This window comes from Hemicordylus capensis, chromosome 2 (genome assembly GCF_027244095.1).
Source record: "Hemicordylus capensis ecotype Gifberg chromosome 2, rHemCap1.1.pri, whole genome shotgun sequence".
NCBI lineage: Eukaryota > Metazoa > Chordata > Lepidosauria > Squamata > Cordylidae > Hemicordylus > Hemicordylus capensis.
In genome coordinates, this window is record NC_069658.1 from 391,638,376 (window position 1) to 391,663,189 (window position 24,814).

A 24,814-nucleotide genomic window follows, 5' to 3' on the forward strand; every position below is an offset into this window, starting at 1 on the left:
TAGGCAACATACAGACTAATGTCACACATACGGAGGAACACTGCACATGTGCAATGGAAGAGAAGCAATTTTTGCCACTCGCCTCTTCCCTCTCCTGACCCTGATATGTCCCTGAAAGTCCCTCAGCCCTCAGGGACATATTTTCTGGGGGACTAGGGGCAGCAGAGGTAAGGAGAGTGTCAACAAAAGTCACCCCCCCCCAATTATGAAGCACTCTTCCATGCATGCAGTGTGAATCAGTATGTCACCCACTGTTTTCAAGTTTTGTATCATAAACTGACTTGATGTTCTCCAATGAGAAAGAGGGATATAACTGTTTTAATACATAAAATCAGTATCATGCTCTCTAGGCAGTCCTGGAAATGTCCTGTTTAATTAGTCCCCAAGACTAAACTAATCACTACACAGAAGACTGTGATTAGCACGTCCTAAGGGTTTTTGTTTTTTAATAGCAGCAGCTGGGGGTGAAGGGGGGCAAATCAGATTGGGGCTTTGGTACTGAAGGGACTTAAAAACCCTTTCCTCCTGTACCAATAAGAAATCACACCCACCTCCCAAAGCTGCTACTTTGCCCCACATAGGGTGAGGACCTACAGGCACCATCTGCGTAATTTACTTTCTGTAATAAGAATGATATCTCATACTGCTGTATTGCCACTATACCACCAGCAGTACAGAACAACTCCAAGCCACATGACTGATGAACAGAATACTGTTCCATCCCCATGGAGTGTAGCTTTATTTACCTTACTATTTGTCAATATATTTTTAAGCACTGAAATATTTCAAACAGCCTATGGTTTGAGATACTTCTGGAGCTTGAACAGGAGAACAGTAGAGAAGAATGTAAGAGGAATTTTTAAGAGAACGCATTCTCCCACTAATGATGATGAGCTTGTGAAGCTATTCCTCAGACATCTCTAGAAATGAAAGCAACCAAGTGTCTCCTACTTCACAGAAATATAGCCGATTATCCTGATCAATTTTTTTTCTTGCAATAAACATGAATCACTTCCTCTCATTAACTGAGGCAATAGTTGGGCTGGAAATATTAAAGAGCTCCTAGATGGAAAATAAAATGCCCACAAGATGGAGCAAGAGTATTTCCTAAGATAAGCAGAAATTTAGAGATGCTGATCAAGCTTGCAGTATTTGAGCTCTCTCTGAAAACATGCAGTTTCATGAAGCTATAAATCTGTTTTGGTTAGTAACCCACTTGCCTGACATTTTAGATCACCTTTGCCCAACTCTATGGAGACCATATTGGCAGAGGGAGAAGGAGGAAGAATCTTTTTGTTCCTATTGTTTCTCCCCCTGAAATGATTGAAGCTTCTCAAGGCTAATAAAACTTCAAGTTATGGCTTAAAATTTTATTACTTTTCACTGGATTTACAACAGTCCTCTCCTTCAGAGCAATCCTAGCCATTATAAGATTGCAAGATCTGGGTCGGATGAAAAGAAGAAGCAGAGCATGGTTTTGCCTTGGGTATTTCATATGCACGGGTGTGTGTGTGTGTGTATAAATAAGGAAATGCCTTATGCTGAGTCAAACTACTGGTTATCCAACTCAATACACAGAAAACATCTCTGTGAGACCTCAGGAGCATCCTCCTGTTTGCAGCCAGTTCCTTCCTGGTGCTTAGGCCTACTCCATTCATTGTGGCAGTATTCCAAATAGTATAACAAAATCTAAAACTCTTGCTTAGCTGGAGCTTCAGAAGATTTCAGGTGGCAGAACAGTAGGCCCTGCACAGGGAACTCAACTCGTCGATCCAGTCTAGTAACTACATTTCATAAAGGCATATCAAAATGCCATTCAGAAAAGGCTGTAGTCAGTGGTAGAGCACACTCTTTGCATGCAAAATGTTCCAGGTACAATCCTTGGCATTTCAAGGTAGGGCTGGAAGACTCTCCTGGCTGAAAGTAGCTACGAGTCAGCAAAGACAATACTAGACTAGATGGACTAATGGTTTGACTTGGCATAAAGTAGTTTATGTGTGTATGTGTACACACATATGCTCCATTCACACCATACATCATCTTTTGAAGGTGTGAATTGTTAGAGAATGTTGCAGTAAAACTTGAGTCTATAAACATATAAAAACTAGTATATAATAATTTACATTTGTTTTAAAAATATAAAAACTATAAGACTTAAGTCTGGGAATTTCTGAGCTCTGTGTATCTTAGTGACAATAAACTCAACACTTCTTATCCAAATAAGACAGCCTGGGACATGGGACTTCAGCACAGGGCTTGTCTTCCCAACTCTGAAAGTGATTCACTAGGGGGATCTTAAGAAACTGATCTTGCTTCCTCTTCAGTTTCTGCTGCTCTTCTATGCAGTACTCTCAATAGACTGCAACTGTATTACTTGGTGCAAGCATTCCAAGTTTTAAATGTGGCCACTATCACCATCCAAATTTAACATAAGATTGTTCTGTACAAATATTTTAAAGCAATACAACGCTGCAGCCTTGATAGCTTGCTAAGCACTCTGCAACTACTTCTTCCAACATTATGAAGAAGTTAATGACTTTCCCATCAAATTACTACTCTACACTCACATTAATACAAATATTCTCATTCTTTCTTTCCTTTAGTTCTCTTTCTGAAAATAGCAGAGCCTGACTGGCCAAATTTGCTCCAACCTGTTCAGTCCTCCAGCTACCAGGCTTTCCTTTTAGTGTTCCTCATGAACATTGTGTTCCCTCCAGTATTTTTCATTTGTGTGCAGAATGACTTTTGTTCTGGGTGGCAGTATCAAGGCAGTGTGGGCACCCATGCATTCAGAGGGGGGTCTTCCTGATTCAATCTGAGCGGGATCTAAAATTTAGCAGACAGCAAAAACTTGTGAGCACACGCCCATGTGCACACCTTAGAGGGAACACTGATGAGGACTAGCAGTAGATCCCTGCTAGTGAGAGACATTGTCCAGCAACTCCCTTTCACCTAGACCAGGAGTGATCCGTGGCCAAAAAAACTTAACTAGGAGCATACTGCAATTAGGGTTCCCTATAGGAGGTGACATAAAAGCGAGGGGGGCTTCTCCTCACCCATTTTCTTTCTCCCTCTAGCCCCTTCCTTTCCTTTATCAACTTTCTCCTGCCTCTTCTATCTTCTTCCGCCATCTTCCACCCTGACTCACAAAGCAGTTAAGCCGAAGTACAGCCTCAAGAAGATGTTCACGCCCACCCGATGCGATCTGAAGCATGTTTTCTTGGAAGATCAAGAAAACATCGCGGTTGACAACTAGAAGCATCTTTAAATCTTAGCTCGAAACCATGGGCCGAATGAGTGGCCCTGCCTGCCACGTCGCACCCCTTGGACGCTCTTCTTTTACCCTCTCTCTCTCTCTCTCCACCGCCTTCCCCTCCTCTGGGAGCATTCCTGGCTTTGGCCACCCCCCCCCCCCACACCCCGGCTCGTCTTCCCGCATTCCCTTCTCGCTCTCCCCTGCTGGCTCCCCGGCCTTCCCCCCCGGGAGATTTCCTCCTCCAGCCCACCTCCTCAATCCCAGGCTCCTTCACCTCTCCCTCGCTGCCTGACCAGCCCCCTTCGCCGACTGGCCGGCCAGCCGGCCTCTCTCTGGCCACCTCGGAGAGGAGGCGCTACAACAGCGGTGACCGCAGCGGCCAACGTACGTCCCCCACGCGCGCCTTGCCCGGGTCCCGCCCCCCCGCGGCAGAGGCCGCTATTTGACGAGAGGCGGGGCCTCGCCCTTCTAGCCCCGCCCCTTGCCTGACGGTGACTGCGCTGTGGGCCGGGCGGCCGCCGCCACCGCCGCCGCCGTTTCTCTTTCTCTTCTTCCGCCTCTCCTCCTCCTCCCTTCTTCCCTCCCTCCTGTCTCCTCTCTCCCCGTAGCCAGTCATCCACGGTGAGCTCGCCATGGCGGAGCCGCCCGTTCCCCCAGCCTCAGCCGGCGTCGGGGGCTCCCAGCGGCTGCTCTTCACGCACGACCTGGTGTCAGGCCGGTACCGGGGCTCGGTGCGCTTCGGCCTGGTCCGCGTCATGCACGGCGAGGACTCCGACTCGGAGGAGGACGAGGGTGGAAGAGGCCCCGGAGGCGGGGGCGGCGGCGGCGGCGGGGGCGGCCCTGGGGGGGGCGGCGGCGGTGGTGGAGGAGCAGCAGCGGGCAGCTCGGGCGGCTCCGAGTCCTGCTGCCCCTGCGGAGGCGAGGAGAGCCGCGGCAGTCCCCTCCGCCGCGGCTACGTGCGCGTCCAGTGGTACCCGGAGGGCATCAAGCAACACGTCAAGGAGACCAAGGTAAGGAAACCGCCGCCCTGGCCTCATTTGCATCTCCTCTGCATCCACGGCGGGGTGTGGGAGGAAGGGACATGGAGGCCTCCCCAGTGGGGTGCGCTGCTTGGGTTGGAAGAATGGGAGGGCCTGATTGGGTGTGTGAGATGGAGAGGGAGGGAGGCCGGGCCTGGTGCAGGTTGCGGGGAGATGGATGGATTGGGGGCATGGCCCCCTGCCCTGTCGAGTAGGGTTGACTTGAGGGGCACGCCCGGAAACTTGGTCAGGTTCGGGAGAGGAAGTGATAATCTCCAGTCAGGCTGCCTTGGCTGCAAGTATTAGCCCTGCTTTGCAGTGGGCCACCTTGCATCAAAGAGGTCGCCTGATTTGTGAAGTGCCTTCTGTGCCAGATGGCTTTTATCCACTAGTTAGCTCCTCTGCACCCCATATATTATTTTTCTCTGCACCAAAAGCAGAGGGAGGACTAGATTCATCTCCACCTCCCCCGCTTATTCCCTATTTCTGCAAATACTGGTCTTAACACAAATATTTTCCTTGAAGACAGGATCTCTGCTCAGCATACTTAATTATGTGGGCCTTGGTTACTTGGAATTCTGTGTTGGTGTAGGTAATTATTTCTGGTGGTTTATCTGTTTTTTTATTAGCAATCTTGATTCTAGAATTTGAATGTGGTCCCTTGGACTCTGTCTCCTGCAGTGACATCTGCTTCTGAGTTTTTTGTTTTGTTTTTGTGGTGGCGTTTTTGGTCGTTGCTCTGCAGAATTGCATGAAACCAATGTTTCTTGAGCAGCAAACGTGAGACTGTTTAGACTTCTCTGAGGTTGCAAAAACAGCTATTGGTATAACTTTAGGTGTGAAAGAGATGCATGTATGTCTTAGTGTCATACTTTATTAGTAGTCATTTGAATTAATATGTGTGCTTGTGATGCTGCTTATTAAAATATATTGGTGTTATTAATGTTGTCCTCTTGTGTGGACAATATTAATAACATATAATATATGTTTATAGATTCTGAATAAATGTGTTTTATTATTAGATTCTGAATAAATGTGTTGTATTAATATGGGAATAGGTATTCAGTAGGGATGTATGAATTGATTTGTACCTCAATATAGCTGATTCAGGCGATTTTGGAACAGAACAAATCTCCCCTGTGGTCTATTGGCTAGATTCAGGTAATCCCTAGCCCTTGTAGTTGTGGAGCAAAATGTGTGGTCATTATTTTTCAAGTGTTTGGATTCTTTGCTGTATAAAAACTTTTCCTCAATGAATCTTTATGAGGATTCATTACACACCTTCATTTTTTCTGTTCATTTTGAGTGTCTTTGGGCAGCGCCAACTGTCATGTGCAAATACACCCCTCTCCTACCCGCAAGGCAGTGGGTTACTATTCAGTTTATTCTAGGAAATTCTTGGATTTGTTTCAAGTGTTTAGATTCTTTGGTGTCTAATAACTTTTCCTCATAATGAATCCCTTTGAGGATTTATTACACTCCAAAGAGTGTAACACCTCTTTGAGTGTTACACCTCAAAAATTCCTTTAAAATAAATGAAGTACTCAGTGGCTTGCGAGTTGGGGGAGTAGTTGGCACAAGGGTTGCCACTAATTCCTCATCCCACCCACAAAACAGGGGGGTCAAAATGAACAGAAGAAATGAAGGTGTGTAATGAAGACACCAAAGAATCTAAACACTTCAGTATTCCTAAAAAATAGAGTGCCCCACTGCCTTGCAGGTGGGGATGGTGTAGTTGGCACATGGTAGTTGACAGTTGGCACTGTCCAATGACAGTCAAAATGAACAGAAGAAATGAAGGTGTGCAATGAATCCTCAAAAGGATTCGTTATGAGGAAAAGTTATTAGGCACCAAAGAATCCAAACACTTGAAAAATAGTGACTGCACATTTTGCTCCATAACTCCACTTCTACAAGGGCTAGAGCTTAGTTTTTGTTTTTTTTTAAATGAAAGCTAGGAGTCCATGTTAGGGTTAGAATAGGGCAACTTCCAATCCCCATTATTTCTTATGGCGAAAACATACAAAATCAGTAAAAACTAAATAAAATCATTTTAAAAATCAACCAAGTTCCCCACTGCCTTGAAATTTGGGTGGTAGGTGGCACCCATGGGGACCTACCCACCACCCAAATTTGGTGCCCTTAGGACTTTTATAAGTGCTCCAAATCAACCCGAATTGAATCAAATCATAATCGAATCTGGGGTTATTCACGGGGGACAGATTCAGACCCAAAACAAATCAGGGGTGATTTGAGTCAGGCACAAATCGAATCAAAAACATTGATTCATGCACATCCCTATTATTCAGTTAGCACTTTCTGTTATAGCTTGGAAAGTGGCATGCATGAAGTCAGGGGTGCACACAGGTAATTTTGGAGCTTGAACCTAAAGGCCTTTGGAGCACACACACACACACACACCCTGAAAGTTAAGCATCATCCCCTTACACACACTCACCATTACACATGCAGTATTTTTAACACATGGGTTCTTGAAGACACAAACAGCAACTGAACTCACAAGAATGTAAGAATATACAACAGGTATATTTATTCAAATATTCATTAGCAGAAACATTTCAACTTAACACATTCCCATCCCACATATTTCTTTCGGTACTGCCTCTTCTGTTTCTAAAGCAGAGGTCATGCTCAGCCACCTGGCCCAGCATGCGCCACAGTGCATCAACCATACTACCCAGGACAGACTAATAAGGATTTGGGGGGCCCTGGGGAGTTGGTCCAGGGGAAGAGAGTAAAGTGAATGTACCAAACATTATTGAAATGCGAGATTGTTGAAGATGGTTAGAAACCCTGTGTTTAAGAGCAAAAGCCCCAAACCCCTATTTCAGTGGAGGGGAAAGCAGTGTTACATTTTGCTGCAATACACATTAGCAGCATAGGTGTGTTAAAGGTAAGCAACTATTTCTGGATGACCAAAAGGTTTCTGTGGGTGCATGGAGTGAATTAATGGTCTTACATCTCCCACCATCAATGTATGTGTGAATTAGTTAACCTAATATTATTCGACAATGTGAGAACAGCTTGAAAACTGATGAAAACTAACTCCACCTCTCAGATTTCACAGAGCAGTGTCTCACTATACATGTGTGAAACAAAAGATATGCAGGGGTGGAGGGGGGAATAGACTCTTGTGTCCAGGAGGACTGATGAACAGATATTGCATGGATTGGAAAACTTGTGATACTGTAAAGAGGGACCATGTGCTTTGATAGACTATATCTACAGCCTTCCCCTTACTAGTATAATCTTTATCTGGATACTATATACGGTATGTGCCTCTGCGACGAAATAGTGGTTACTCTATGCTTTCCTGGGATCTACCTTCAGTAGAGAGATTGCTCTGATCCCAACCCCTGTTTCACAGCCTCTCTGAAGAACATAGGTGAACATAGGAAGTAGCCATATACTGAGTCAGACCATTGGTCTATCTGGCTCAGTATTATCTCTACACAGACTGGCAACAGGTTCTCCAAGGTTGCAGGCAGGAAGCCGTATCCTGGAGATGCCAGGAAGGGAACTTGAAACCTTCTGCTCTTCCCAGAGGGCTCCATCCCCTGAGGGGAATATCTTACACATCAAGTCTCCCATTCATATGCAACCAGGGCGGACCCTGCTTAGCTGAGGGGGCAATTCATGTTTTCTACCACAAGACCAGCTCTCCTCGCTAAAATTATCTGAATTTGAAAATCAGCAAGTTTTTGAGACACTTGCCATTTTGATATGGCTGGTTATAATAAAGTTAGAGAGAGCAGATAAGTAACATCTCTGGATAAAGAGTTTTTCAGAATTAAAGCTTTAAAGTTGTTCCCTTATATAAGGTATGGGTGGATAAAAAGCATATTTTGACATCATGAATATAAGTTGCTCAGTACATGCACTTACTACTGTGCACAGATAAACTTGCTGGTTGGTTCTGTATTGTTTCTGATTTCACCAGGACTTTGCATTCTGTCCAGTTCTTCTTCTTGCTGCTGTAGGAAGGCTGAACTTGGAAATCAAGAGATATGAAAATTGAGGCTTTAAAACACACACACAACCCCTTATGTGCACAGTTTCTCTCTCTCTCTCTCTGCCATGACGTTAGAAATCACATTTTAAAAAACATTTTTCAATGCAGGCAATCCTTAGCATCAGATAAAACCCTCAAGTAGTATTACTACCCCTCAATTTTGTCTTCATACTAAAGGATATTGATTAGTAGGTTATCAAATGAGTAATCTTAAAACTTTGTGCTAGGTTTCAGCTAACCTAAAGCCATAGGATTATGATTACATTAGGTACCCTTGTTTTTTCTGGATGAGTCTTCAAAACCTTTTGAAGGTTCAGAGTCGGATCCATAATGGTTTCCTCATTAGGTTTTGGACTGGATGGAAAGCCACTGCCACACCTTTCAGTATGTGTTGTCCACCCAGTAACATATTTCCTGTTTCTGTCACAAGAAATCTTTCGTAATCCATGTGTGTACCTATGACCAGGTTTGTATTGCTGAATACTAGCTAGGTAATACGAAACAGTCATTACCCATTACATCTTCTTCTCCTCTTCCACCCCCTCTGGGGATTAGGTGGTGTAGTGTAGGAAACAATGCTTGAAATAATGAATACATTTCTAATATTAACATTCTGTATCATTGCATTGTTCTGAAGTTTTACTGGGGAGGAGCACTGTACAATTAACATTTATTTTATTTTTTACATTTATATCCCGCTCTTCCTCCAAGGAGCCCAGAGCAGTGTACTACATACTTGAGTTTCTCCTCACAACAACCCTGTGAAGTAGGTTAGGCTGAGAGAGAAGTGACTGGTCCAGAGTCACCCAGCTAGTTTCATGGCTGAATGAGGATTTGAACTCAGGTCTCCCCAGTCCTAATCTAGCACTCTAACCACTACACCTCGCTGGCTCTCCACAATGAGAGAGATCCACAAACATCCACAATGAATCCAATAGTAACACTTCAAAGACCCCATCCTGATTATTTTGACTTTCCACCATTTTGTTGAGTTTGTGGATGTGGTCACCTGTATAATAGTGTCTGTATTACTAGAGAGAGGGATGTGGTGGTTGGTGCTTGTTCTTCCATATTCGCAGCTATGCATCCTGGCAAACTAACCAGAATGTCTAGGCTGCTGTTGGAGTTATGTATTAATTGCTCTTTCTGATGAAGATTTGCAAACTTTAATCTATTTAAGCTACTGCATTAATTGCCTTCTCACAGATTAAACTTGAGAAGACAACTACTGCAATAGTGGGGATGAATAGTAGGGGATGTCCTTAGCTGTTACTCTGGTCTCTTCTTAATATGAAAACATTATTTACTCTAAAAGCTTAGTGTTTGCTGGCTCATTATCATTATTAATTTCTAACTGCCTTCAGAAGGTGCATTATTGCTCCAGGTCCACACACATTCTCCTGTTTTTCCACCACTGTTTGTTGCTTTGATTTCTTAACCTTGCATGCTGAGTCATGAGTGAAATTACTCACATTTTTAGTTGTCTTACTCCTGATTTGGATTGCTCCCCTTCATTTAGACTCTGTTTAACTTTGTATTTGTAACATTCTGAAGAATATAATTGGAAAATTAAACCATTGTTGTCGCATTCTGTGAAAGGAATAGATGATGTGTCTTCAGTTGCAGTCTTACTTGTCTTCTAGGCCTCTAGCTTATATTGCCTCTTTTAAGGTGCCTGCTGTTACCCGCAAGTACAGCTTGCAAGAAAAACCATTATTTGGGTCTAAAAGTTTTAGAGTGATTATAGTTAAACATGCAGATTTAATAGATTGCCTCCTTAAGCACTGGAAACTATCAGTCTAAAGGGTATACATGCAAGATTATTTTTCTCAAGGTGGGATGAGATTGTGCAAAATTTTGTAGTCACCTTTTTCTGGTTATATAGTGTATAATATGCTGGAAAACAGTGAATTAGGGAAGCCAAACAGTTTGAGAAGCAGATGACAGGTATGTTTTCTAGCAGTTGCTTTTGACTATTTACACAACGCACAATAAGTGTTACAGCTTGCATTAAGAATGCTGATAACTTTGAAGATTTTAAGAATGAATATAGATTTTAAGAATGAATATAGATTTTAAGAATGAATATAGATTTTAAGAATGAATATAGATTTTAATGCTCCAAACTGTTATTGTGCATTATCCACCTAGGAAACCACATCTAACAGACCTCTTGCTTCTGACATTTCATTTAGTCTTGAGGGATTACTTAGAACCTCCTGACATTGACAGTGGTTTGAGATTGAGGGAAAACAAAAGGCTTACTGGAATTTTGCAGGTCTGTACAATTGGATTGCTTGAATGGATAACCCATCCCTCTTGTGTATTTATTGCAAGATTATTTGCCCTTTAAACCTGCAGAGCAAAGTGAAGAAAGTAAAGAGTTTAATTACTTTTATTCCTTATATAGACTTGAAGATCATGTTGCTGAGTTTCATTTTTAAAAGCCCCTCTGAATAACATATTCAGTAACCTGTTTGAGAATGTGAGTGGGCACATTAACTTTAAAACAACCCCATTCACCTCACCTCCAGATTAATAAGCTACTTCAATTAACCAAGCTATTAAAAGTCCATGTTTAGTAACTCCAGAATTAGCAGGGATTTTTCTGTTTGTTTATTATCTGAAGTATTTAGCATCTCTTTCCAGCTGCCACTCTAATGCAAGAGCTAAGCTTGAACAACTTATAAAATACGTACCTTCATCTATGGCTTGAATAATGGTATTTGATCCCATTTGAGGGCCAATTTGAGATGCCCATTCTGCATGACTTGCTGCTTTTTCATCTCTGTCCGGATTGTACTAGATATCATGTGTTGCCACAAGCTCCTACCCCATAAACAATTTCAGTTTGAGTGATGGTGTGAAAGCTTCCAGTTTGGTCTTGTCTTATGAGCAATGCAGATGAAGCCAGGCAGGAGGTGCTCCCTGAAAGAGTCTGGACTTGATTGATAGGAGCCAACACTTGAATTGAGCCTAGAACTAGACAGCAGAACATCTTTAATATTCATGTTGTATTATTTTTATAACTGATCTGGCCAACACCCAGATAGTTGCAGTTCATTCCACTTATGTTTCTGGCAAGCCAGTGTGGTATAATGGTTGGACATTTGGATCCTAGCGAGGGACATCAGAGTTCAAACCCCACTCGGCCATGAGGCTCCATGAGTGATGTTGGCTTGGTCTCTCTCTCTTGTAAACCAGTCCCCTGAGATCATTGGAGGAAGGGTGAGGTGCAAATGTGGTTGTTTAATAATATGTCTCAATTCCTTTCAAGGGCAGCCAGTGCAACATGGTAGTCTAATCTGGAAATTAACAAGGCAGGTATGATAATGGACAGGCCTCATTCTTCCAGAAAAGGGCACAGTTGACATACTAGTTCCAGGGTTCTTTGAATTTGGGCCCCCAGATGGGAGCTGTGGTCAATATCTTCCCCAGTTACAGTGTCCAAAGTTTAAGAACTCCTGCACTAGTAAAACCACCCTGAACCATGGCAGAGATCCAGTTGGTTATCCAGGAGCAATACTGAACCAAGAGTACATTCTTGTTGCAAACATGGTCTTTTGGGGAAAGTGTGACCCCTCCCCTTCCCCTTTCTGGAACAGGTAAACTCCTATACCCTGTAGGTAGAAAGGGCAGGCAACAAACTCATTAGTTAGATGGTTCTGTAGATGATCTCTAATATTATGTAGTAATAGTGTGCTATAATTATGCAAACTATAGATGTAATGACAATTCATTATAGCTGCATTAGTTATAACATCATAATTTATTTTTGTAGGATTTCATGTTAGTATTACCCATAGAATTTATTCTCTTTTAACTGAAATAAACGTATGTTTCTCTTCTGCCTTAGTAACTGCAACTTGAAAATGAAATTAAAACTTTCGTGTTCAAATCCATTGTGTTCTGTAGCAAAAAATTATGATAATAGCAGATCTTAATGCCTTAAACTCACTCTTTTTTTTTTTTGCCATGGGGGAGAGAAGGGAGCTGTATGTACGTGCGTGCACGTACCCCAGTAGATTCCATGCAAACCCCCTCAGTCAGGAAGTGTCTTGCAGTTGGGAGCGACTATCTCATAAGTCCGTTTGATGAGATGGCCTCTGGAGATGGGTGTGCCATGGTGTGGTGAGTGTGGGCAGATGTCACCCCACCTTCCTGCTGCTGCCAACCATCTCTGCCACCACCTCATCTATTTGGTTCCCCCTTCTTTCTAGCCCAGCCCTGCCTTACTAACCCCAGGCCTGCCCTTCTTTCCCTTCACTGGCCTCACCTTCTGGGGCAAGATGCTGGTTGTTGTGTAGAATGGCGAGGCAGTGTAGATAGAGTGTGCATCCAGTGTCAGTAGCTCTGTCCACCAGCCTCTCCTTATCCCTGCACTGAGCCATCACCAGCTCACTTGCATGTTCTCCCTTCTCCCCCTCCCTCCCCCCCAGCTCTTCTGGCAACAAACTTGTCAGCTCCTGAAATAAAGTAGACAGAGAGGACAAGTTTGTTTTTGAAGTAGGGGAGACAGTGTGCAGCAGTGGCGATGAGGAGGGGCCGGATGGCGAAGCCGCCGCTGGATGCATGCTCAATCCATGCTGCCCCATTGGCCTACAACAGCAAGCAGCTGAGCACTCTGAAAAGTGAGGTCAGCGTGGGGAAGAGGGGTGGCATTGGGATTGGTGAGTGGAGGCAGGGCTCCAGACCAGAAGGTATGGCTGGTGAAGGGGGGCAAGTTGGCTTGATGCCATTCCCCTCAAGCAGCAAGAGGCAGTGAACCAGCACTGTTTGCAGCTGTCCTGCAGTAGGGGAATGGTAGTTCTTAAAAGGAGAATGTGAAGGGAAGTATGACATTTCTTGAATCAAAAATGGGTTCATGGGGGCAGGGGGAATACTTTAGACTGCCAAAAAAAAGTGGGATCCTGAAGCTTGCTGATAACTGAAGTGGAACAACTTTACCAAGATGCAATAGTATATATGTGGAGCCAATGTGGTATAGTGATTAGAGTGCTGGACTAGGACCGCGGAGACCCGAGTTCAAATCCCCATTCAGCCATGATACTAGCTGGGTGACTCTGGGCCAGTCACTTCTCTCTCAGCCTAACCTACTTCACAGGGTTGTTGTGAGGAGAAACTTAAGTATGTAGTACACCACTCTGGGCTCCTTGGAGGAAGAGTGGGATATAAAATGTAAATAAGAATAATATTGATGGAGATGACATATGGACAGGATCATGCAGCTCTTTACTGTTTCAGTTATATAGGAAAACCTAACCTGTAACCTTCAGATATATCTGATGCTATCAGGCATCTGAAAACCAATTGTGTGCTGAATGTGAAGTAGCAGTTGATAAATATCCTGAAGCACCATTACTTTTCTGATACCATTTGTCTAACTTGTAGTATGAAAATAGAACAACTCATCCTTAACACATTCTGCAGTTTGCTTCAACCTGATTGAAACCTGTTATACATGGCATGGCCTTCTAATTATGACTGTATTCTTTTAGCTATCTTTAATTATTATCATCATCTTCTTTCCTTATTCTAAAATGGAAAACTATATAGTCTTTCAAAATGGCCTTTATAAACTAAAAGAGTAGAAAGGAGGTCAGTAAGCACTTTTCTCCCCCCTCCAAAAAGTCTGTTTCATAGGACACCTGCAAACAAAAGTTCTTATTTCTTTGCAGTGCTCTGTCTTGGATTCCAGTTAATTAGTTGAATAGAAACTATGTGGTTTTAGCAGAGACTGTTTAATGCTATAAAATGGTATCACTTGTGTAATTCTCAAAGCAGCATAGGTATAAACAGTACTTAAAGCAGCAGCTCTTGATATTAAATCTGGTGAAAAGGTAATATAAGAGTTTTAAGATAAATGCAATTTATGGCAATTGCTATGAAAAATATATTGAGGCTTCCAGTTTTTCCAGGCAGTACAGAAGACTTCTGTTTTTCTTTTTAAAGTAGAAGATAAAGATCAAAGAAGTATTTCAGTCATAATTTCTGGAATGAGAACTTTGCTCTTCTGGAAGTCTCCAGTGGCTAGAGAAGCCAGTGTTATTTCCTCTTCAGAATGTCTTTAGAACTCAGAAGGGTACAGTCATTTAAAATTGCTGCTTTGTCTGTGCTCCCTAACAAGTTGGCCTGATCCAATGAGCCTGTACATTTTTAATGGACCCAATACTAGTAGTCTTGCTATGGCTTTGGGTCTATTCTCAAGAGAAGGGCTCCTTGAAAGACAAGTTGTCAGTACATAGGAACATAGGAAGCTGCCATATACTGTCGACCATAGTATCCTTCTGGAACGTCTGAGAGTGTTGGGGGTGGGAGGCACTGTTTTACAGTGGTTCCGCTCCTACCTCTCGGACAGATTCTAGATGGTATTGATTGGATACTGTTGCTCTTCAAAATCTGAGCTTAAGTATGGTGTCCCTCAAGGCTCCATACTCTCCCCAATGCTTTTCAACATCTACATGAAACCGCTGGGAGAGATAATCAGGGGATTTGGAGCGGGGTGTTATCAGTATGCTGATGACACCCAGATCTCTTTCTCCATGTCAGCTTCTTCAGGAGATAGCATATCTTCCCTGAATGCCTGCCTGGAAGCAGTAATGGGCTCGATGAGGGAGAATAAACTCAAACTGAATCCAGATAAGATGGAGGTATTTATTGTGTGGGGTCAGAACTCCAGAGACGATTTTGACCTACCTGTTCTGGACGGGGTCACACTTCCTCAGAAGGAACAGGCTCACAGTCTGGGAGTACTCCTGGATCCACACCTCTCCCTGGTTTCTCAGGTTGAGGCGGTGGCCAGGGGTTCTTTCTATCAGCTTCATCTGATACGTCAGCTGCATCCGTTTCTCGAGATCAATGACCTCAAAACAGTGGTACATTGGTTGGTAGCCTCCAGACTTGACTTCTGTAATGCGCTCTACGTGGGGCTGCCTTTGTACGTAGTCCGGAAACTTCAGTTGGTTCAGAATGTGGCGGCCAGGTTGGTCTCTGGGTCATCTCGGAGAGACCACATTACACCCTTGCTGATGGAGCTACACTGGCTGCCAATAGGTTTCTGGGCAAAATACAAAGTGCTAGTTATAACATAAAGCCCTAAATGGCTTAGGCCATGGGTATTTAAGAGAATGTCTTCTTCGTTATGTGCCACACCGCCCATTGAGGTCACTTGAGGAGGTCTGTCTCCATTTACTGCCAGCTTGTCTGGTGGCCACACGGAGACAGGCCTTCTCGATTGCTGCCCCAAGATTGTGGAATGTGCTCCTTGCTGAGATGATCCTCCTCACTCTAACTATTTTAAAAAAAGTTTGAAGATTCATCTCTTCACCCAAGCCTTTTCAGCTTTTTAAATTTGTAGGTTTTAATTTTATGCTGTTCTTACATTGTTAAACTGTTTCAACCTTTTATATTTGTTTTAATTGTTTTTGTCACTGTTAACTGCCCAGAGAAGAACGTTTGGGCGATCTACAAGTTAAATAAATAAATATACTGAGTCAGACCATTGGTCTATCTAGCTCAGTATTGTCTTCACAGACAGGCAGTGGCTTCTCCAAGGTTGCAGGCAGGAATCTCTCTCAGCTTTATCTTGGAGAAGCCGGGGAGGGAACTTGAAGCCTTTTGCTCTTCCCATCCTCTGAAGGGAATATTCTACAGTGCTTACACTTCTAATCTCCCATTCATATGCAACCAGGGCAAACCCTGCTTAGCTAAGGGGACAAGTCATGCTTCCTACCACAAGACCAGCTCTCCTTTCCAAGTAATTTGAGTTAATACTCAGATAATCACTGTAAATTACCTGGAACCCACAGAAACATGGAGCTATATCTAAATCCTTGCTAGGGCAGTTTGGCATCTCATGGCAGAAAAGTCTTTTGAAAATCTCTGGTTTGGGGTTGCTATATGAATTAAAACTGTTATCCACGAAAAACAAAATATGAGCTAAGCCAGCATGTTCATATAAATGGGAATTACAGATAATTGTGGTTTGAGCTTCATGAGGTTTGTCTCCTCAGTGAATTTTCTAGTACTAGTATACTGGTACATCTAGAACAAAAGCCTTAGGATTATAATGAGTGTAACTATAATGGATTGCCATTATATTTGCAGTTTTGCACAATGACTACCTGTGTTACAGAATCAATGGAACCATCTAGGTAAACAAATTTGTCATTGCTTGCCTTTCCTCCTTCTGGGATAGAACCTTTATTCTATTTCACATTGTGAAGTTTAGAAACAGTTCTTTAATGGGTTTTTGAATGTGTATGGATTTTTTTAACTTCACAAATGCTACTCCTAATGACCAGTAATAGTCAAGTTACTCTAGTCTGATTAAGTAATGTAATACTTAGAATTGGAGTCTCTGCTATGATGATGCGCTGTTATGCCTGTACATTTTGACCAGGAAGCGTATAGCTAACATAGATGGCTGAAATTTATCATTGAAGACTTGTGTAGGGCAGAATTTGACAGTCCCAGGTGCTAGCTTACCACAGTGCTTGGAAATATAAGCGTGGCACTTGTGCCAAATAATGGATGGATGCGACCAGGGGGAGGACTGAGCAAGCAAGATGAGCAGTCCATCTCCCCTCACCCACAAAGAGCAGAGGGCAATGCTGGTGGTGAGTCTGCCTCAGATCAGAGAGCAGTCTGACTTCTAAATTTTTTCCCCTGTCTTCTAAATTCTAGAGCCAATGAAATTTTGTCAAAGCCTTATGGTAGAGAGCTTGTGTCATCAACAGATTATGTGTGTATGTGATGAAAACGAACACAAGGAGAGACCAGAAAAATTAAAAGCACTGTAGGTTTGGGTGGAGATTCACAAATGCAAAATAACTGCACTTTTTAAAAAAAAAGTCATTTGGAGAAAAGGCATCCAACTGCATTTATTTTCAAATTAGCATGAGCATTTGAATCCATGAAGTGCTAGCCATTTGACTCATGCTGTTGAAACTGGGATCTGGCATACAAGGTTAAGGAAGCAGTTGAGTGACTACCATTCAGTGAGTTAAGGGGGGAAAACCCTAAACTTTGATTTATTTTTTTTTAAATGCAGATGCTTGCTTTCTCAGCCCTCAAACCACTATATGTTAAGTTCTTCTGCCTTGCTCTCATCCCTGTAGGAATGTGCATTTATTATGTACACCTTTTTTGCTTGTTTTAAATAATTTTGTCCCACTCTTTAGTCTAGGGACTTCCAGAGTAGCTAACAGCAGTTTAAGAACAGACCTCCTCCCGGGCACCCCACCCCACGTCTTCAGATTGCTCACCCAGAGGAGCACTCGAAAGCCTCTGCCACCTCTCTCCTTCTCCACCATTGGATTAAAAACAACAACAAACAAACACCTTCCCTTCCCTTGCACAAGCCTGCAAGGAGAAAAGGCATTGTTTTGGAATGGTGCATCCCCCTGCTGGTGGATTTGTGCAAGTGCACTGAGAATTTTTTAAAAAAGGTTTCCTCACATCAGCGTTCCTCCTCTCCCTCCGCAACCTCATTGGGTCGAAATTGAGGTGGAGGAGGGGCCAGTGGCTGCATTCCAGAGGTAGAATACAGAAGTTCCCTGCCTGGAAAAACTGCTGCAGTGATGAGCAATATGGACCAAAACCTTGTCACATTTCATATGATACTGCCTGATAATTGCTGCACTCGCAGTTTCAAACTGCTGCCTCATTCCATTACACTTTGCAACACTTTAAGCACTGCAAATCTCATAGTACAGAAAATGCCATGGTGCTGAAAAGCCATCAGACTCGGTGTCTGTTAAGACACCTAGGGGAGAGTATTCCAGAGTTTGGGCTGCTCAGGATGATTTTAATGTCCAGACAGCTTCGTGTGGGATAAGCTTGTCCTTGAGGTATTCTGAACTCAAGCCACTTAGGACTCTAAGAGTTAGCACTAGCACTTTGAAATATGCCCAGAAATGGACTGGAAACAGTTTAGTTGTGCTAAAACAGATCCACACAGCTCCCTGTATACATAGGCAACAAATAATCCAACCCCAATTAGCATGTTTGAGGCAATGTAATTGTGTATTTCTGTCTAATACAGGTGACCCTCATTATCCACAGTTTCTGCAACTGCAGTTTCACATATCAGTTTCACAGATGAGTCTTAGAGGCCCAGTTTCATTATCCTATTTTTATTATTAAAAATAGATTATTTTCACTTATCCAGTGTCCCTTCCAGTGGCATCTCTTGTCCAGAGGCAGCGTGTAGCTATTTTTAATTTTTTTTAACATTTATATCCCGCTCTTCCTCCAAGGAGCCCAGAGCGGTGTACTACATACTTGAGTTTCTCTTTCACAACAACCCTGTGAAGTAGGTTAGGCTGAGAGAGAAGTGACTGGCCCAGAGTCACCGAGCTAGTTTCATGGCTGAATGAGGATTTGAACCTGGGTCTCCTCGGTCCTAGTCCAGCACTCTAACCACTATACCACGCTGGCTCGTGGCTCGTGTTTAAAAGGAAAAGAGTAAAGCCTACAAAAACCAGTCAATTTGGAGGGTGTCAGAGGGCATTGCTGGAGAGCTGGAAAGTAAAGTGCAGTACTACTTTTATTTCTGCTTCCCTCCCATGTTTTTTTGTGATTTTTGGCAATTTTTATTTTGTGTAGGAACCTAACCCCCAGATTCCCACAAAGTTAAGGTTTCATTATTTGCGGTTTCTGTGTTGGCGATTGTAGGCAGGAATGGAACCCCCACGAATAATGAAGGCCTCCTGTGCTGTGCTAATTACTAGATCAAATAGTACTACCTATCTTTCACCATCATTAAAATCATAAGCAGCTGTGTTGGTCCACTAGGGGGGAAACCCTGAAATTCATTTTCCTCAATACCTATATTAGGACCAGCCAAAATGCACAAAGACTTAGGAACATAGGAAGCTGCCATATACTGAGTCAGACCATTGGTCCATCTAGCTCAGTATTGTCTTCACAGACTGGCAGCAGTGGCTTCTCCAAGGTTGCAGGCAGGAATCTCTCTCAGCCCTATCTTGGAGAAGCCAGGGAGGGAACTTGGAACCTTCTGCTCTTCCCAGAGCAGCTCCATCCCCTGAGGGGAATATCTTACAGTGCTCCCATGTAGTTGAGCAAAAACATTGAGCAAAGCAAAATATGAGGGATGTTAGTTCTACTTGAGCATTAAGTCAGACAAATTTGTCTTTCAGGTGTTGTGGGTTTATCCTGAAGTCTTTTTGTACCTCATGTCAAGTGGTCCAAAATATATCTTCTATAATGCTGCTCTGTGGTCAGTTTGCATGTCATATGTGCTGTCCTCCCCTCCTCAAAAAATACTGTAAGTTGGTTTAGGATGGTAAGTAAAGTGAGCCGTCAAGTTGGTTTCGACTCCTGGTGCCCGCAGAGCCCAGTGGTTTTCTTTGGCAGAATACAGGAGGGGTTTACCATTGCCTCCTCCCATGCAGTATGAGATGATGTCTTTCAGCATCTTCCTATATCGCTACTGCCCGATATAGTACCAGTGGAAATTCGAACTGGCAACCTTCTGCTTGTTAGTCAAGCATTTCCCTGCTGCGCCACTTAAGGTGACGGATGGTAGGCAGGTAGTAAACGGAGATTATCATTAACCCTGATAATCTCCTTAGCATCTTTTCCCACCGTAATCGGAGCCCATCCTTTAGATAGGGTATTTCCTTAGCATCTTTTTATCTATATATGCCTTGGACAAAACTAAGTCCAGGCAGGCTCATTTAGATCCAACGCATCTTTTGTCTGATCCAAAACATAGGTATCAGGTCGTCTTCTGTGTATTATAAAAGAATATTATTTAATGGTTGGTAGTGGAAGAAGGGTATAGGTGAGGAGATTGAGAGGGAGAGCAAAGCCTTTGTCTATTGTTACTTATTGGGAATATTGAGAAACATTAATACCCATTCTGGTCTGAGTCGTCATGATTATCAGTTGTAAAAGTTAAAGATAGAGGCCATAATCCAATGCACGGGATTCTTTAGCCCTCTTGAAATCAGTGAGTTAAGAACAGGGGCGTAACTACCATTAGGCAAGGGGAGGCGGCTGCCTGGGGGCCCCCACGCCTTGAGGGGCCCCCCAGAGGCAAGTCACATGTGAAGTGAGTGTGTGTGTATCAGCGAGGGGCCAATTTTAAAATTTTGACTCTGGGCCCATTCCAGCCTCGTTACGCCCCTGGTTAAGAACATTATGCTGGATTGTAGCTAGAATTTGGTTTAAGGTTTTAGGTATCTTGGCTTGATACTCTCTACTCGAAGAAATGCTGATACTGAAGCCAAATGCAAGTGTGGATTTCTTATTAATGCAACTTATTACTTAATTGTAGTTTCAGTGGGAAAATGCAATATGTTTAGACTTCATCTCTTCCTCTAAAGTACTTTTGCTTCTATTTTTCTCCATACAGTTTTTTCTAATAACTTGGCAGTCTTTATGTCTAATACCTGGACTGGGTCACTGTGCAGAAGCAAGTCACTTATGCAGAGAGAATGCTCTTGCCTTTTTTGGCTGCTTTAATGCAAAGTAGATAGAATAAGGTACTGATCTTTCTTAACCATCTTGACAAAGAAAAATGAACCAAGAAAAGTTTGTCTGGATATAATATAAAAGATTATTCTTCACAACAAGTAAAATGTGTAACTACTGATGAGTACTTATCCAGACAAATGCAATTGATTTATGGAGATTATATCTCCCTAGAACATGTTCAGCCACCTAATGGCACAGCGGGAAATGACTTGCCTAGCAAGCATGAGGTTGCCGGTTCGAATTCCCGCTGGTATGTTTCCCAGACTATGGGAAGCATCTATATCGGGCAGCAGTGATATAGGAAGATGCTGAAAGGCATTCTCTCATACTGTGCGGGAGATGGCAGTGGTAAACCCCTCCTGTATTCCACCAAAGATAACCACAGGGCTCTGTGGGCGCCAGGAGTCAAAACTGACTTGATGGCATGCTTTACCTTTATCCTAAACTTCAGGGCATTTTTGAAAGGCCTTAGCCAGCCTTTCCCTAGTTTTCCACATAAACATATTGGTCTTGGTTTTACCCTTTCTTCAGTGCTGTCCTCTAAGCTTACTGCATCTTCCAAGTCTTTCATACAATTTATCAGAACTTATTGCTTCTGTAATAACCTTTGATTCATATTCCTTAACCATAAGTAATCCAGATAGCCACATTAACTTCAGTCCGCTTCTATTCTGCATTTTTTCTCATTTGCAGTCTCTGGTTTAGCAGTTTCCTTTGCATAGAGCTTTTGCTTTTTACTCTGTGAAATAAATTGCTGTGCATTAATGTGACTGGTATTAAACTGAGCAGGATATGTGGGTAAAATATAAATATGGTACTAGGAGGATGCCGTTAACTAGCTATTACTCTAGCTAGTTTAGCAAGGACATACAGAACTGTTTAACATTGAGAAATAGGCCTGACACAGCAGTCAATATTTTGTGTTAAGTTTTTGCATGGCCATTTAGAACTGGATTAGTAGCTGCTTCTGTGACTAATGCTTCAAGACTAGAGCTCTGTCTGTTGATATAGTTAAATGGTTTGGCTTTCATAGTAGTAATTGCATACCTTGTAGGTGTGACTTAAAAAAAATAGCAAAATAACAAACCAAACATTTATATGGGCACTCAGAAATTAAGTATTACCTTAGTACTATGCACAGTTTAATATTTTTTATTTGACAAATCTATCTTTCTCCCTTAGGCAATCAGTACCTGAAAATGGAACTAAAATGTATTTCCCTACAATCCAATTCAGCCTTTTTGTATAATATTAGAAGATAATTGAAGATATTAGTGGTTTCAATTAGAACTGATTGGTATTCTTCCATTTTCAGGAAATAGGGGGAATAACTTTCTCAGGGCCAGAACTTATTTTAACCAAAAACCATGCCAGAACTTATTTTTATGTTTAGTTGTATGCAGATATCTTGTTACTTTCAGTGTCTATTGTCCGACTTGTCAGGTCTTTAGAATATGTGCTATGATCTATACATTCATGCCATCTCTTGCTTTACTCCTCAAGTTGCATTCTGTGAAGATTAGTGGTATTATGAAAACATATATTTTCAGAAGATTGGTTCAACTGAGAAGTGATAAATTACAAAGAGCAGATGATTATGCAGGTGTGGTATTAGGTGTGGTATTTACTCTTTTCACAGTACCAGGGCTACAACTCTCAGTAATCAGTAGGCATCAACCCTTGATGTCTCTGAAGAGAATACTTGTTGTGTTAAACTGTGCATTAGTTTTATTGAGTGGTTAATAGCACACCAGGGATTAAGCACACAACTATTCCATGTTTTCCACTCTAACACCTAGGCTATCACTTGAACTGTGACCTTCAGAGGTGAAGGTTCATTCATCTAGTGTGCCATTTTGCTGTCAGTACCTAATTTTGAGTTGAGAACATAAAAAAGCAATGGAACCAACAGTTTCTCGTGTCTCATCCATTCCCCTTGCAATTTATTTGATGCTCCCAAGAAGTTATGCTGTATTTAGTGGAAGTATATTTTCTTATTGTACTAAGAGACCTTGTGGTCACAGATTGCCTCTCCTTGCTCATATCTCCCTTCAGTCTTTGATCATACAGTGTATGCCAAGCATTTGTATACCATCTGCTTTTATAATGCTAGCTATCTCAAGGTCCACTCACTCAGCTCCCAAGGGTATCAAGTAATACAGGACAGAAAGGTTCTTCAACAATCCTTTTCATGGACCTGTTGTCAACACTTGTCCAGATTGTGTTCACACATGGAAGGGCTTTATCAGTCCTAGGGGTTTTCATCCATCAACATATTTAATGCTTTTTGACGAGGCTTTGCTACAGAAGAGGACACACAGGATGAGAATTCTAAACTTTCTGTCTTCCCTCTAGGACTCCTTTTGGCCCAGCTTTTTTTCCCCTGAGTAGGAGAGCCTCAGTACGGGTAGTGCACTGCGCATGCCCGAGACAGAACTGGACCATGTGACTTGATTGTGGGCGGTACCGCCTCCTAGTCCCAGTTCCAGTTCTGTCTCGCTCGGGACAGGACGTTTGAGGAAGAGCTCTATATTTCTCTCTATTTCTGGAACTTCCAACACTGATTTCGAATTAACACGATCTTTATTCTTGCTCTCTACGCCCTTCTCTTTGTGCAAGGGTGGGAAGGGAATCGGCTGCATTCGACTCCAAAACTGTAAGCCATAAATTTCTCTTTTTACGTTCCAATTCGGTTTGATTGATCCTTAAAAAAAAAAAAAAAAAAAATTCCCCTTTCGTTGCCGTCCTAATGGAGCTCGCACATGCTGCAGAGTTGCTCCAGGGATCCCTCTCTGAGGGAGCACCGCCGCCGCAGTACCTGGGCGCCGCGAACTGCACTTTCCCGCTCCCAACGGAGCGATCTCACACCGCGGCTATATCGCCCGTTACTCCAGCCGACGCTCTGGCGTCGGGACAAAATGGCGTTCCCGCCAGTTCTAGCAAGCCTTCCAAGGCAAGGCAGAAAACCAAGCACAATGTAGAGCCTTCTTCACCTCAAAAACGCAAGAAGAAGAAGGACTCTAAGGGCAAGAAAACGGAGCTGGGAAGACGCCTCAGTGAACGGCTGCTCCTCCAAGCGGTTTGCCGCCGATCGAAGGCAAAGTCCCACAAAAATGGCGCCAAATCGTCTAGCGCGCCCAAACGGCCCGCACTGGAGGTGGTCGACCGGGGCCCGGTGGGCATTATCCCGGCACCAATTCCTCCGCCCCTGGAGGGCCCAGTGGTTGAGGGGGAACTGGCCTGCCCGCGCATTCCCTCCCCGCTGTTGATCCAGCCGCCTATTGGAGCTACTCGGGATTCGCAGACAGTGAGTAGACCTCCTTTCTCCCCTGGCGCCACCCAGTGGCTCAAAGAATTTTTGCAGAGGGAATTTGCCCTTGAGCCACCTGCGGCTCCGATAGCTCATAGGGCAGGGCTGACTGCACAGGCTGATCAGGGGGTCCCACTCCAGGCCATCCCTGGCCCATCTACCTCTGATAATCTAATTCAGATCCCTCTGAATGTACAAAGAGAACCTAGGGCGAGACATAGGGAGAGGGCTGATAGGCACGGCAAGGGAAGACTCTCCTCTTCTTCCCCTGATTCCAGTCCACGCCGCAGGGCCATTCCCCTCTCCGAAAGGGGTCTGTTTCTGCCCAGGCTACTCCCACGAAAATCCAGACGTAGACGTAGGGATTCAGTTTCCTCATCCTCCTCTCCTCCATCTCCCCAGAAGAGCAAAAAGGCAAAAAAGCCCGCTCCTTCTTCCTTCTCTCCGTTACCCAATACACAGGTTCCCGTTACCACACAGATCCCCATTACTTCGCAAGTTCCCATTATTGCTCAGGGTCCAATTAATACACAGGTTCCCATTACTGCTCAAACCAGACCCTATCAATCTTCCCCCTCATCTGAGAGCAACTCTGAACCACGGGTACCTACGGACCCCGACAGGCCCATAGACTCAGACAGAGAAGAAGGAGAGCTCTCTGAGGAAGAGGTTGCTCCGCCCATTTCTAACTC

The 24,814-nt window shown here is 43.4% G+C and overlaps 2 protein-coding genes across 8 annotated transcripts in view; one reads left to right on the forward strand and one right to left on the reverse strand.

The window, feature by feature from the left end:
* Window positions 1-3,681, reverse strand: part of AANAT (aralkylamine N-acetyltransferase) — a 29,207-nt gene extending 25,526 nt beyond the window's left edge. For 2 of the 6 annotated variants that reach the window (XM_053291989.1, XM_053291980.1), the window contains exon 1: window positions 3,507-3,665. The gene's annotated coding sequence lies outside the window, so the exon portion shown is untranslated. Of the gene's footprint in view, window positions 1-3,506 lie in introns of all 6 variants that reach the window. The other 4 variants (XM_053291981.1, XM_053291983.1, XM_053291990.1 and 1 more) reach the window with 4 other exon arrangements.
* A 65-nt stretch (window positions 3,682-3,746) lies between these two features.
* The window catches only part of UBE2O (ubiquitin conjugating enzyme E2 O), a 133,645-nt gene continuing 112,577 nt past the window's right edge, over window positions 3,747-24,814 (forward strand). Inside the window, exon 1 of one of the 2 annotated variants that reach the window (XM_053291976.1) lies at window positions 3,747-4,266. In XM_053291976.1, coding sequence (XP_053147951.1) covers window positions 3,889-4,266 — 378 coding nt within the window. In that variant the 5' untranslated portion in view covers window positions 3,747-3,888. The remainder of the gene's footprint in view (window positions 4,267-24,814) is intronic. The other variant, XM_053291978.1, reaches the window with a different exon arrangement.